Genomic DNA, 16169 nt, shown 5'->3' with positions numbered 1-16169 from the left:
AGAAATCTGTCCCTTTAAGGTACTGTCAGATAAACCCTTCTCCAGACCCTCCTGGAGAAAAGATAAAATTCTTGGAATCCTCACCCTACTCCAAGAGTATCCTTCGGATTCACACCAATGAAGAAATTTACGCCATATTTTATGGTAAATCCTTCTAGTAACAGGCTTACGAGCCTGAATCATGGTCTCAATTACCGACTCTTAGATAAAATCAGGCATTCAATCTCCAAGCAGTCAGTTTCAGAGAAATGAGATTTGGATGAAGAAAAGGTCCCTGCAGTAGAAGGTCCTTCCTCAGAGGGAGTCTCCACAGTGGAAGAGATGACATTTCCACTAGGTCTGCAAACCAGATCCTGCAAGGCCACGCAGGAGAATCATCAATGCTCCCTCCTGGTTAATGTGGAGAATACCTCCGTATGGAGTTCCCACTCCCTGGGATGAAAAGTCTGTTTGCTCAGGAAATCCGCCTCCCAGTTGTCCACTCCTGGAATGTGGATGACAGACAACAATTGTGAACTTCCGCCCACTGAATTATCCGACCCACCTCCTTCATGGCTAAGGAACTCCGAGTTCCTCCCTGGTGGTTGATGTAAGCCACCAAGGTTATGTTGTCTGACTGGAACCTGATAAACCAGGCTAAAGTCAGCTGAGGCCAAGCCATCAAGGCATTGAAGAGGGCTCTCAACTCCAAGATGTTTATAGGGAGAGCAGATTATTCCTGAGACCAAAGTCCCTGCGCCTTCAACAAGTCCCAGACTGCTGCCCAGCCCACTAGGCTGGGGTCTATGGTCACAATCACCCATGAAGGTCTTCGAAAGCATGTCCCCTGAGACAGATGTTCTTGAGACAGCCACCACGGAAGAGAATCTCTTGTCCTCTGATCTAGAACTATCTTTTGAGACAGATCTGCATAATCCTCGTTCCATTGACTGAGCATGCATAGTTACGGAGCCCTCAGATGGAATCGGGCAAAAGGAACTATGTCCATGGAAGCCACCATCAGACCAATCACCTCCATACATTGGGCCACTGATGGATGAACCACAGCCTGTAGAGATAGGCAAGAGGACAGAATCTTTGCTTTTCTTACTTTTGTCAGGAATATCTTCATTGAAAGGGAATTTAGAATTGTTTCTAGAAAGACCAACCTTGTGGCCGGAACAAGGGAACTCTTTCCCAAATTCACCTTCCATCCGTGAGCGAGAAGAAAAACAACAATATGTCTGTGTGAGATTTTGCAAGTTGAAAAGATGGCGCCTGTACCAGAATGTCGTCCAGATAAGGCGCAACTGCAATTCCCTTAGACCGAATCACTGCCAAAAGAGTTCCCAGCACTTTGAAAAAATTATGGGAGCTGTGGCAAGGCCAAAAGGAAGAGCCACAAACTGAAAGTGTCTGTCCAGAAAGGCAAATCTTAGAAACACCTAACACCCTGTGAATGGGAACATGGAGGTACGGGTCCTTCAGGTCTATGGTCTTCATGAACTGACCCTCTTGCACTAAAGGGAGAATATAACGGATAGTCTCCATTTTGAAGGACGGCACTCTGAGAAACTTGTTTAGACACTTTAGATCTAGAATAGGCCTGAACGTTCCCTCCTTTTTAGGAACCACAAACAGATTGGAATAGAACCCCAGAACCCGTTCTTGTACTGTAACTATCACTCCCATAAGGGAAAGGTCCTGTACACATTTCAAGAACACCTCTTTTTATTTGGTCTACAGATAATCTTGAGAGGTGGAACCTGCCTCTGGGAGGAACGGCCTTGAATTCCAATTTGTAACCCACAGGTACAGAACATCTTGTATCCCATGCCTGAGAAAACAGAGAGAGTCTGCCCCCCACTTGATCCGGTCCTGGAACGGGGAGCGAACCCTTAATGCTGACTTAGACTCAGCTGCGGGCTTCTTGGATTGCTTCCCCTTGTGCCAAGACTGACTGGGTTTCCAAGAAGGCTTGGACTGTTCCTGCTTGGCAGAGAAGTTACAAAAGGAACGAAAATTACTCTGACGTCCTTTCGGTCTAATCTTCTTGTCTTGTGGCAGAAAAACAGAATTTATGCTTACCTGATAAATTACTTTCTCCAACGGTGTGTCCGGTCCACGGCGTCATCCTTACTTGTGGGATATTCTCTTCCCCAACAGGAAATGGCAAAGAGCCCAGCAAAGCTGGTCACATGATCCCTCCTAGGCTCCGCCTACCCCAGTCATTCGACCGACGTACAGGAGGAAATATGCATAGGAGAAACTATATGATACCGTGGTGACTGTAGTTAGAGAAAATAATTCATCAGACCTGATTAAAAAAACCAGGGCGGGCCGTGGACAGGACACACCGTTGGAGAAAGTAATTTATCAGGTAAGCATAAATTCTGTTTTCTCCAACATAGGTGTGTCCGGTCCACGGCGTCATCCTTACTTGTGGGAACCAATACCAAAGCTTTAGGACACGGATGAAGGGAGGGAGCAAATCAGGTCACCTAAATGGAAGGCACCATGGCTTGCAAAACATTTCTCCCAAAAATAGCCTCCGAAGAAGCAAAAGTATCAAATTTGTAAAATTTGGCAAAAGTGTGCAGTGAAGACCAAGTCGCTGCCTTACATATCTGGTCAACAGAAGCCTCGTTCTTGAAGGCCCATGTGGAAGCCACAGCCCTAGTGGAGTGAGCTGTGATTCTTTCAGGAGGCTGCCGTCCGGCAGTCTCATAAGCCAATCGGATAATGCTTTTAAGCCAAAAAGAAAGAGAGGTAGAAGTTGCTTTTTGACCTCTCCTTTTACCAGAATAAACAACAAACAAAGAAGATGTTTGTCTGAAATCTTTAGTAGCCTCTAAATAGAATTTTAGAGCACGGACTACGTCCAAATTGTGTAACAAACGTTCCTTCTTTGAAACTGGATTCGGACACAAAGAAGGTACAACTATCTCCTGGTTAATATTTTTGTTGGAAACAACTTTCGGAAGAAAACCAGGCTTAGTACGCAAAACCACCTTATCTGCATGGAACACCAGATAGGGCGGAGAACACTGCAGAGCAGATAACTCTGAAACTCTTCTAGCAGAAGAAATTGCAACCAAAAACAAAACTTTCCAAGATAATAACTTAATATCTACGGAATGTAAGGGTTCAAACGGAACCCCTTGAAGAACTGAAAGAACTAGATTTAGACTCCAGGGAGGAGTCAAAGGTCTGTAAACAGGCTTGATTCTAACCAGAGCCTGAACAAACGCTTGAACGTCTGGCACAGTTGCCAGCCTTTTGTGAAGTAAAACAGATAAAGCAGAGATCTGTCCCTTCAAAGAACTTGCAGATAATCCTTTCTCCAAACCTTCTTGTAGAAAGGATAGAATCTTAGGAATTTTTATCTTGTTCCATGGGAATCCTTTAGATTCACACCAACAGATATATTTTTTCCATATTTTATGGTAAATTTTTCTAGTTACAGGCTTTCTAGCCTGAATCAGAGTATCTATTACAGAATCTGAAAACCCACGCTTTGATAAAATCAAGCGTTCAATCTCCAAGCAGTCAGTTGGAGGGAAACCAGATTCGGATGTTCGAATGGACCTTGAACAAGAAGGTCCTGTCTCAAAGGTAGCTTCCATGGTAGAGCCGATGACATATTCACCAGGTCTGCATACCAAGTCCTGCGTGGCCACGCAGGAGCTATCAAGATCACCGAAGCCCTCTCCTGATTGATCCTGGCTACCAGCCTGGGAATGAGAGGAAACGGTGGGAATACATAAGCTAGGTTGAAGGTCCAAGGTGCTACTAGTGCATCTACTAGAGTCGCCTTGGGATCCCTGGATCTGGACCCGTAACAAGGAACCTTGAAGTTCTGACGAGATGCCATCAGATCCATGTCTGGAATGTCCCATAATTGAGTTATTTGGGCAAAGATTTCCGGATGGAGTTCCCACTCCCCCGGATGGAATGTCTGACGACTCAGATAATCCGCTTCCCAATTTTCCACTCCTGGGATGTGGATTGCAGACAAGTGGCAGGAGTGATCCTCCGCCCATTGAATTATCTTGGTCACTTCCTCCATCGCCAGGGAACTCCTTGTTCCCCCCTGATGGTTGATATATGCAACAGTCGTCATGTTGTCTGATTGAAACCTTATGAATTTGGCCTTTGCTAGATGAGGCCAAGCTTTGAGAGCATTGAATATCGCTCTCAGTTCCAGAATGTTTATCGGGAGAAGAGATTCTTCCCGAGACCATAGACCCTGAGCTTTCAGGGGTTCCCAGACTGCGCCCCAGCCCACCAGACTGGCGTCGGTCGTGACAATGACCCACTCTGGTCTGCGGAAGCTCATTCCCTGTGACAGGTTGTCCAGGATCAGCCACCAACGGAGTAAATCTCTGGTCTTTTGATCTACTTGAATTGTCGGAGACAAGTCTGTATAATCCCCATTCCACTGTCTGAGCATGCACAGTTGTAATGGTCTTAGATGAATTCGTGCAAAAGGAACTATGTCCATTGCTGCAACCATCAATCCTATTACTTCCATGCACTGCGCTATGGAAGGACGAAGAACAGAATGAAGTACTTGACACGAGCTTAGAAGTTTTGATTTTATGACCTCTGTCAGAAAAATCCTCATTTCTAAGGAATCTATTATTGTTCCCAAGAAGGGAACTCTTGTTGACGGGTACAGAGAACTTTTTTCTTTGTTCACTTTCCATCCGTGAGATCTGAGAAAGGCTAGGACGATGTCCGTATGAGCCTTTGCTTTTGACAGAGACGACGCTTGAATCAGGATGTCGTCCAAGTAAGGTACTACTGCAATGCCCCTTGGTCTTAGAACCGCTAGAAGGGACCCTAGTACCTTTGTGAAGATTCTCGGAGCAGTGGCTAATCCGAATGGAAGTGCCACAAACTGGTAATGCTTGTCCAGAAAAGCGAACCTTAGGAACTGATGATGTTCCTTGTGGATAGGAATATGTAGGTACGCATCCTTTAAATCCACCGTGGTCATAAATTGACCTTCCTGGATGGTAGGAAGGATCGTTCGAATGGTTTCCATTTTGAACGATGGAACCCTGAGAAATTTGTTTAGGATCTTGAGATCTAAAATTGGTCTGAATGTTCCCTCTTTTTTGGGAACTATGAACAGGTTGGAGTAAAACCCCATTCCTTGTTCTCCTATTGGAACTGGATGAATTACTCCCATCTTTAACAGGTCTTCTACACAATGTAAGAATGCCTGTCTTTTTATTTGGTTTGAAGATAATTGAGACCTGTGGAACCTTCCCCTTGGGGGTAGTTCCTTGAATTCCAGGAGATAACCCTGAGAAACTATTTCTAGTGCCCAAGGATCCTGAACATCTCTTGCCCAAGCCTGAGCAAAGAGAGAAAGTCTGCCCCCCACCAGATCCGGTCCCGGATCGGGGGCCATCCCTTCATGCTGATTTGGTAGCAGTGGCAGGCTTCTTGGCCTGCTTACCCTTGTTCCAGCCTTGCATCGGTCTCCAGGCTGGTTTGGGTTGAGAAGTATTACCCTCTTGCTTAGAGGATGTAGAATTAGAGGCTGGTCCGTTTCTGCGAAAGGGACGAAAATTAGGCTTATTTTTAGCCTTAAAAGACCTATCCTGAGGAAGGGCGTGGCCCTTTCCCCCGGTGATGTCTGAAATAATCTCTTTCAAATCAGGACCAAACAGTGTTTTACCCTTGAAAGGGATGTTAAGCAATTTTGTCTTGGAAGACACATCCGCTGACCAAGACTTTAGCCAAAGCGCTCTGCGCGCCACGATAGCAAACCCTGAATTTTTCGCTGCTAATCTAGCTAATTGCAAAGCGGCATCTAAAATAAAAGAGTTAGCCAATTTAAGTGCTTGAACTCTGTCCATAACCTCCTCATACGAAGATTCTTTATTGAGCGACTTTTCTAGCTCTTCGAACCAGAAACACGCTGCCGTAGTGACAGGAACAATGCATGAAATTGGTTGTAGAAGGTAACCTTGCTGAACAAACATCTTTTTAAGCAAACCCTCTAATTTTTTATCCATAGGATCTTTGAAAGCACAACTATCTTCTATAGGAATAGTAGTGCGTTTGTTTAGAGTAGAGACCGCCCCCTCGACCTTGGGGACTGTCTGCCATAAGTCCTTTCTGGGGTCGACTATAGGAAATAATTTCTTAAATATAGGGGGAGGAACAAAAGGTATGCCGGGCCTTTCCCACTCCTTATTTACTATGTCCGCCACCCGCTTGGGTATAGGAAAAGCATCGGGGGGCACCGGAACCTCTAGGAACTTGTCCATCTTACATAATTTCTCTGGAATGACCAAATTGTCACAATCATCCAGAGTAGATAATACCTCCTTAAGCAGTGCGCGGAGATGTTCTAATTTAAATTTAAATGTTACAACATCAGGTTCAGCTTGTTGAGAAATTTTTCCTGAATCTGAAATTTCTCCCTCAGACAAAACCTCCCTCCTGGCCCCTTCAGATTGGTGTGAGGGTATGTCAGAACAGTTATCATCAGCGTCCTCTTGCTCTTCAGTGTTTAAAACAGAGCAATCACTCTGATAAGTAGGCATTTTAGATAAAATGTTTGCAATAGAATTATCCATAACAGCCGTTAATTGTTGCATGGTAATAAGTATTGGCGCACTAGATGTACTAGGGGCCTCTTGTGTGGGCAAAACTGGAGTAGACACAGAAGGGGGTGATGCAGTATCATGCTTACTCCCCTCATTTGAGGAATCATCTTGGGCAATATCATTATCTGTGGCATCATTGTCCCTACTTTGTTTGGACACTATGTCACAATCATCACATATATCTAAATGGGGAGAAACCTTGGCTTTCATACATATAGAACATCGCTTATCTGATGGTTCAGACATGTTAAACAGGCTTAAACTAGTCAACAAAGCACAAAAAACGTTTTAAAATAAAACCGTTACTGTCACTTTAAATTTTAAACTGAACACACTTTATTACTGAATATGTGAAAAAGCATGAAGGAATTGTTCAAAATTCACCACAGTGTCTTAAAGCCTTAAAAATATTGCACACCAAATTTGAAAGCTTTAACCCTTAAAATAACGGAACCGGAGCCGTTTTTACATTTAACCCCTATACAGTCCCAGGTATCTGCTTTGCTGAGACCCAACCAAGCCCAGAGGGGAATACGATACCAAATGACGCCTTCTATAAGCTTTTTCAGTGGTTCTTAGCTCCTCACACATGCATCTGCATGCCTTGCTTTCCAAAAACAACTGCGCATTAGTGGCGCGAAAATGAGGCTCTGCCTATGACTAGAAAAGGCCCCCATCTGAAAAAGGTGTCCAATACAGTGCCTGCCGTTTTTTTACAACAATCCCCAAGATTATAATAACTATTAAAAGATATAATCTGCCAAATATGCTTAGCAAAGTAATCGTTTTAGCCCAGAAAAATGTCTACCAGTTTTTTAAGCCCTTATAAAGCCCTTTATTCTTTTACTTAATCTAAGAAAATGGCTTACCGGTCCCCATAGGGGAAATGACAGCCTTCCAGCATTACATAGTCTTGTTAGAAATGTGGCCAGTCATACCTCAAGCAGAAAAGTCTGCCAACTGAAGTTACTTCATCTCAACAGTCCTGTGTGGAAACAGCAATCGATTTTAGTAACGTTTGCTAAAATCATCTTCCTCTTACAAACAGAAATCTTCATCTCTTTTCTGTTTCAGAGTAAATAGTACATACCAGCACTATTTTAAAATAACAAACACTTGATTGAAGGATAAAAACTACATTTAAACACCAAAAAACTCTTAACCATCTCCGTGGAGATGTTGCCGGTGCAACGGCAAAGAGAATGACTGGGGTAGGCGGAGCCTAGGAGGGATCATGTGACCAGCTTTGCTGGGCTCTTTGCCATTTCCTGTTGGGGAAGAGAATATCCCACAAGTAAGGATGACGCCGTGGACCGGACACACCTATGTTGGAGAAAGATCCTTTACCACCAGTGATATCGGAAATAGTTTTTGCCAAACAAGGTCTTAACCTTGTAAGTTTAGACTTAGAAAAAACATCCGCTGACCAAGACTTCAGTCATAACCCTCTGTATGCCAAGATCGCAAAAACAGATATTTTGGCTCCCCACTTGATGACTTGCAAAGAGGCATCAGTAATAAAGGAATTGGCTTACTTAAGAGCCTTGATCCTTTCTTGAATTTCTTCAAAAGGAGTCTCTGCTTGAAGAGACTCAGACAAGGCGTCAAACCAATAGGTTGCTGCACTTGACACGGTAGCAGTACACACCGTTGGTTGCCATTGGAGACGCTGATGAATACACATTTTTTTTAAGTAAGCCTTCAGCTTCTTATCCATCACCCCCTCCACCTTGGGCACCGTCTGCCAAGACTCCTTAAAGGAGCCAGCCACCAGGAACATTTTTCTGAACACTGGAGACGGGGAAAAAGGAATTCCAGTCTCTCCCATTCCCGAGCAATGATCCCAGAAGCACGGTCTGGCACAGGAAACACCTCCACAGAGGAGGGAACATCAAAATTTCTATTTAATTTGTAGATTTTTTTAGGGTTGACAACAGGAGTGTTGAAGTTGTCCAAGGTAGCTAAAACCTCTTAACAAAACACAAAGGTGTTCAAGCTTAAATCTGAAGGAAACAACTTCAACATCAGAAGAAGGAATTACACTATCTGAATCTGAGATTTCACCCTCATAAGCTTCCAAAGTATCTTTCTCTTCAGACTTATGAGAAAGCGCAACTTGGTTAGTCTGGACTGGATCCGAGACCTTATTATTTGATTCTCTAATTTTCCTCTTGCGTCGCCCCTGAATGGCAGCTAATGCCTCAGATACTGCCGAGGATACCTGGGCCACAATCTGTGCATGCAGAAATACTCCTCCAGGAGATTGAGAGGAACCGCAGGGCACTGACTGTGTTAAGGCTTGGTACGCTTGGGAGAAAGCTGCGGCATTGCCTGAGCAGCATCAACCTGAGAGAGAGATGGCTCAGTGATAAAAAGTCTGTCCTTGTACATTAAAGTTCTCTGAACACAATCAGAACAAAAATATAATGGGGGTCCAACTGGACTCTCTAAATAAAGCTTGCATTCAGCAGGTGACACATCTTGCAAGAAAAAAAAATCCTTTTAAATTCCCTTTAAGATTAATTTCCAACAGCAACAGGGTAGAAAATAAACGTTCAAACACAACTAAAATTCTTTAATGACTAAGCAATAGAGAAAATCATTGAGGCTTAGGGTATATTATCTAAAGCAGGCAACTCTATACCTCAGCGTATCACTGAGGTGCCTACCTGCCCCCTCTGTAGTCCGTTGCGAGTACAGTGAAATTAATGAAGCTGTGCGCTACTGCAATTCCCTTCTCACCAAACACCACTGGTTGCCAGAGAAAGAGCTGCAAAAAGACACTTCCGCTAACAGCTACGTCGCTTCTATTATGAAAAGCGCACGCTGAGCAGGAAGATCTTAACCGCCTCAGAAAGACCCGCCTCCTTCCTGTAACAGCGGTGCTCCGGTCTCAGAATAAAACTAAGTTGAATCAACCATTTGTCCTGCAAATACACACAGCCATTTCTAAAAAAGAGTGTTTAAGCAAAAAAATAAAAAAAAAAATACTACTTCTGAGTCACCAATAAAACACACCAGTCCAGTGCCTGCTCCCTGTTCCAATATTCCTGCAGCAGGAATTACAGCCCCAAAGTTGTGCAGACTTACATAATATAGTGCCAAACTTATTTTCTTCTATTTATATAAAGCAAGCAAAATGGCACTTACCTGCACCTCTGGCTGTCCGGCAGGAGGACAGCTCACCCGGTATGAGAGGAAGCCACTCCTCACAGAGACCTGTGAACACAACAGAGAACAGAGTAAGCCTACTCTGGCAGTCTATGTAAGGACAGCAACCTGTTAGGAAAACGCAGTGAGGCCCACCCCACAAGTTCCTAACTGCTTTAAAGCCACCACAGCCCTGCTAAAGAGACTAACGTGGAGTACAGCTTTACCCAGATTGTCAAAAAAGAACAGAGCAAGCCTGCTCTGGCTTTAAAATAATAAAATCTTGATTGTAGAGAAAACAGACACCATACTTCACCTCCTCCTTGCACTGAAGGCAAAGAGAAAGACTGGGGATTGTAGGAAGGGGAGGGATACTTAACAGCTTTGCGATAGGTGCTCTTTGCCTCCTCCTGCTGGCCAGGAGTGATATTCCCAACAGTAATTGAGGACTACGTGGACTCACTGTATCTTAGGAAAGAAAGATATGATATTTTTTGAGGTGGTTAGTGCATTTTTTATTGCAATATGTAATAAACATCTGATATTTATTGCTGCATTTCTTTCAGGGGAGTTTACCCGCCACCCACTTAATTGGTATTTACCCGCTGCCCACCTTATTGGTATTTATTTTTCCAAATGAGAAGTTGCAGGCTAGGGGTGTACTTTTTCTTTTCCCTTTTTGTTATATGATAGATTAGGTAGATAGATTAGATAGAAAGAGATAAATAGTAGTCGTGTGTATTCAAAGCTTTTGGATACCTTTGAATGTGGAAAAAGTTGGCTCTTCGTGCCTTTCACTATTTTTGGAGCCAATTTTATACTTGTGAAACACCAACACTCTGTATCTGTAACCTCCGAATGCACACGATAGATATATAAAAATACACACACATACACAGCTGGAATTTTCCACTAGTCACCGGCAAAAAAAAAAAAAAAGACCTCCCCTATCTAACATTGAGTAACTTTTTTTTATCTCGGGCTTAGTAATATTATGTTTCTTGGTGGGTGGTTTCATCTGGTGCAGAAGTCCATCAAAGTGTCAGAATGATAGAATGTAGCAGATAGTATATAAGGTTTTTATACCCAGCTGAATGATTTCTCTCCGGTCCCTTTATAAAAACATAAAAAAAGTATAAGTGAGTGCTACAACGGTTAGACAAGTATTAGCTCATTCACTGACCATCTTTTTTTTTTAATCATTTATGGTCTTCCATTTAAAACAAAAAAACATAAGACAATAAAATAGTTAAACAAACACAATAAACAAATTTACTTTTTTCTACAACTTTATTTAAATAAAGACACAAGAACCTCTCTACTGAAAAAATACAAAACAAAAGCCACACACTCCTTTGCTCAAGCAATATTGTGTGGTAACTGGAATACTGTTAAGCACATTGGCTAGAAATAACAGTATAACTATGTACAAATATTTTAGCAATATTTAACAAAAATTCTACATCTGTTTATACTTAAATGAGAACTAGGACATATACATAGCATTTGAATAAATTTCTTTACAACCTTGATTCAAAACAATGAAAATGCAGATGACATAAAATGTGCACAGAAAGCTAATATTTAGTTTCTCAAAGAAAATGATATGACTGTTTATTCATGTAAAATATGCATGAAGGAAACTATCATCCTTAATTTATTAGTCAACATTAAGAACTAAAATAACATTGGAAATGGCATAATTAACCTTGAAAGAAAATCAGCTTCACTTCCCAATTCCATTTTAACTTCCCAGAGTCTAACAATAATGATTAATATTTGCAAGGACCTGAGATAAGTTGACATTAGCGCCGTTTTCTCCAGTGTTTCTAAATACTGTATAAACAGCTTTACACCAAGAGATTTAATTTGCTTAAACATATAAAAATATAAATAGAAAACTTAAATATTGAAATCTCTATTATCATATATACTGCACTGTACAGTAGCACATTCATTAAATACAACTTCTGGGCAAAAGGAAGTAATTAGTAAGAGATAAGGCAACTTTTTAAATGGGAAATATTTTTGGAGTCAAACTTCAAATATGAATGTGTGGTCACATACAGTACAAACATTCTCCTATTGAATGACAGGCAAATAATTTGGCAAGTAAAAAGGAAACGTTTACAGCAGGAAACAATTTATGCAATACCTACTGGCAATTTATCTATTAACTGTGCTTATGTTATATTATCTAAATTTGTGTAAAATCATTTTATAAGGAAAAACACCACAACTTGGGGGTGGGGGAGGGGGCAGAAAAAAAAGATGCATATATCACAAACGACAATGTTTGTATATAACTCTACTTAAATTAATTAGTAATTTTAACATAATATTAATTTTAGACATTTTGATCAGCAGGAAATTAAGTATTGCTTGTGCTATTTATCAAAATGCCAAATTAATTTGACCATTGATGCATCATCAAATTTCACATTCCCAGAGAGAAACTAAACATTAACTTTGTTTCCTTTATCAAGGGCAACCTGTTATTTTACAGGTTTATATATATATAAAAAAAAAAACTATCTTTATATTAAAAAAAAGGGTTAGGTCAGCAGGGTGTGGAAGAGTTTAGAGAAAGATGTGCAGGGAAACATAAGTGAGCGTTTTAAACAACTCGGTCTCCATGGAATAAACTGTCAAACTGGAATGCTTAGTTTTATATAAATAACCTGCATCCTTGATGGAGTCAGAATAAGCATTCTAAAGTAAAGTACAGACACATGAAAAAAATTAAATTAAATTTAAATTCAATTACTTTCTATACAAGGATTGCTGGTTTTTGTCTGATGATCCTTATCCAGGACCTTCCAAGTGGATTTGACCCCAAATTGTGGAATGTTTTGAGGGGGAAAAAATGAAGAGGTGTGCAACTCTTGAGTTGCTTTTAGAGTCATAAGGATTGGGTTTTCCCAGTGTGGTTTACATTCCAAGTTACCTGAGTTTACGGTTCAACAGAAGTACCTGAAAGCTTTATCTTAGGATGGGATCTGTGCAATTTGTGGGGTAATCAAGTGTTTAAAACAAGATGCAAAAATAAACTTAAGTGCCAGAGGGATCTGTGATGCAAGAATTGTGCACAACAGATGCTTTCTTCACCAAACAGAGGAAACCCCCCGTATCAACTGTAAACATCATTGTGAACTATAGTATTTGCCAGAAGTCACAACAAAGCAAGTACATTTTTCTGATTGAACAGGCGTTTGATTTTGTGAAAATAATGCTGCACATTTTGAACACAAAGAGTAAAATTTACCTGGTCAGACATACTTTGAAATGCATAGTCTACACTGAAATCAAACTGTGATAACCATATACTTTAACAATTTACAGCTTAAAAAGAAAAAGAATATGCTTCAGTCCCACTCCAAGATACACATTGGCAGAAATTATAGTTTGCACTAAGCATTATTTTTTAGGATTGTATTTGTAGCTGGTCAAATGCAGATGTCGGTGATCTTGACTGAAGTTAGCTTGTTCAGATGCAGAGGCCAGCTCTGCTGTAAATTACAGTAAAACATGGTTAAGAGAAGCAGCCGCTGCATTTGTGGATGATACCTGATCTTCAACAGGCATCTCTATCTCAAGCTTATGGTCCTGGAGTGATGGATGACCATTAGCCTCATAGCTGTCTACTGTGCTGGTGGCGTTCTCAGAAAGAGACGAGCAGGAAACCTGAGATGAAAGGTATTCAACAGTCATAGTGCTCACAGGTGTAATCTGAATGGGATTTGAAGAGTTTTTGAGAGTTAAATCTGAAGCAGGCAACAAGGGCCCTAGTAATTTTACAGGACAAAAAGCTGATCCTGTAGGGATGAAATTAACCTTGTTTTTGTCAGGGCACGAAAAGAGAGCTGTAGAGGCTGGTTGACGGGACCTGAATGAAAAAAAAAGAAAGAAGGTTTTGAATGCATTATTCATAAAAAACAAAATTACTAGACTGCCCAGTGTAAACCATATTTATATTTAAAATATGATAAGTACAAAGAAATAGCTATAATATTAATGAAACATGAAAGATTGGTTGAAATGAACATCTTCCATATCTGCAATTTAGTGATAAGATTCCTTAGAAAACCTGCCACTGATAACCAATTATGGGGCCAGATTACGAGTGGAGCACATATGTTTGCGCACAAGCGATAAGAGGGTTATCAAGGGTGTTTGAGCTCATCAGGCTTATCATTCGTATTACGAGTTGAAAGTAAACATGATCCCTTGAGCGCAATCACGATTTATGCTGGATTTATTTCCACAACTCTTGCCATCTGCTTTTATAGCATTCCACTTAGACTTCTGGTCTTCTGGAAGCAGCTCTCTATGCAATGTACACTTAATTATATATATAAAAAACATCTGCTAAAGCATTGCAAGAAGAAACAAAAAAAGATAAAAATAAAACACTTTTCAATGTAGTTTTTCTAATGATCAAACTGTATACATTTACCATTAAATAAGTATATACATAAATGGTCAAGGCCAATAGTGATGAACCTACTTCACAAGTTCACAATGTGCCACTCGTAACAACTTTGCTGGACTTAATTTTAGACTGAGACAACCATTGACCTTAAAAGTCATCCTTTCAGAACTGCACATTAAGCCTACTGTCTAGAGTGTGATAGTGTCTTTAAAAGGGACATGAAACCCAAAATTTTAATTTTATTTCATTATTCAGATAGACCATGTCATTTTAAACAACTTTTCATTATACTTAAACTATCTAATTTGCATAGTTCTCTTGGAATCCTTTGTTAAAAAGCATACCTAGGTAGGCTCAGGAACTGGGAGCTAGCTGCTGATGTATTGCTGTACATATATGCTTTTTCTCATTGGCTTTCCAGATGTATTCAGCTAGTTCCCAGTAATGCATTCCTGCTCCATCAAGAAAGAATATCAAGAGAAAGAAACACATTTGATAATAGAGGTAAATTGAAAAGTTTTTTAAAATGTTATGCTTTAAAGACTTGTTTTACAGTGTCTTCTGGCTCTGTATTGTATGTATTGAATGTATGTATTGGGTACTTGTAAAGCGAGGCTAATCACCTGTAAAGGTCTCAAGGTGCTGCTCATTTTATAAACCTTGGAAGGATGAAAGGCTGAGTGGACCACGCCGGGGATCGAAACTGCAACCCTTGGGTTGCTACAGAGCTCAGCCACAGTGCCTTAGCATGCTCTCGGCACTGGTTGACCTAACTCTCTACGTTCAAATAAAGATACGAGAATCCAAAAACCAATGAAGAAAAGATGGGGACAGTAAACCCAACCCCCTTTTTCCCCCACAAAGTCCAGATATATAGTGAAAATATACCACACATTAAAAAAATGCAATAGGAAGCATTTGAACAAGCCTGGGCCTTGGCACAGATGCAACGTACAGAAGGGCACCCTTATTTGCAGGATTCTTCCATTTTACAAAACATATGCTTACCAGAGCTAAATTCCAATGTGTCGACAAAATCCTCATGATTAAAGGGAAAGTCTATACCTTGGTCATCTTAAAGTCTTACCTTAGATTAAGATGCAAATAGCCTCCTGCATCTTTTCTATATCATTCAGCAGGAATGGTAAAAAAGTTTTTTTTAAAATGAATATGGTTTCATGCCACATTGAAATGGCTGCCAAGCTCAGCCCACTGATGACATCATTATCTGGGCTGCATATGGCATCCAATCACAAAAGGCTCACTAGTTAGATTCAACAGATTGACAATGCTATTCAGCTGAGTGCCTAAATGCAGCCCAGATCGGGAGCTTGTTCCCAAATAATAAAACCAACATTCTTCAGGTAATGGCAATCAAAAACACAGGTTGCATGCTAAAACCAGGCAATAGTACAACAGCAAAAAAATGTAGGACCCAAAATTTTATTTCTAATTTGTGTGTGTTTAATATAACAGTTTGATAAGCCACTCCATTACTAAACCCCTTGAGTGCCAACGACGGCTCTGAGCCGTCGCAGAGTTTCCCACTCTGGTGCAAACGACGGCTCAGAGCCGTCGCTAGAACTCTCCCACCTTGAGGGAGATCTGGAGGCTCCCACCCGCTCCTTCCCTGCATAGTGACAGGCATTGCCTGGGCTTTACGTTATGCACAGTGATGTCACGCATGATGACGTCACCGCACAACTTTATTTATATTTATATATATGCGCGGTGACGTCACGCATGATGACGTCACTGCGCAACTTTATTCATCTCAGGCATATAAGCATCTACAGACCCCCCAAGACCCACCATTGGAAAGGTAATAACCTAACCTTTCCAACAGTGTAAGTCTTGGGGATCTGAAAAGAAAAAAAAAAAAGTTACATTTCCCCCCCCCCCCAAAAAAAAAAAAAACTTAAAAAAACTTAAAAAAAAGATTAGCACCCAGGTGGAAAACATAATTTATGCTTACCTGA

The 16169-nt window shown here is 40.9% G+C and overlaps 1 protein-coding gene across 1 annotated transcript in view; it reads right to left on the bottom strand.

Annotated features, from left to right (window-relative positions):
- Positions 1–11029: 11029 nt before the first annotated feature.
- Positions 11030–16169, bottom strand: part of GLCCI1 (glucocorticoid induced 1) — a 474455-nt gene continuing 469315 nt past the window's right edge. The window contains exon 8 of the mRNA XM_053714094.1: positions 11030–13644. Within this exon, the coding sequence (XP_053570069.1) occupies positions 13275–13644 (370 nt within the window). The 3' untranslated portion in view covers positions 11030–13274. The remainder of the gene's footprint in view (positions 13645–16169) is intronic.

The sequence above is a fragment of the Bombina bombina genome, chromosome 5 (assembly GCF_027579735.1).
Source record: "Bombina bombina isolate aBomBom1 chromosome 5, aBomBom1.pri, whole genome shotgun sequence".
Taxonomy (NCBI): Eukaryota; Metazoa; Chordata; class Amphibia; order Anura; family Bombinatoridae; genus Bombina; species Bombina bombina.
Note: the sequence above shows the minus strand (reverse complement) of the source record. Positions and strands in the feature narration are given on the sequence as shown.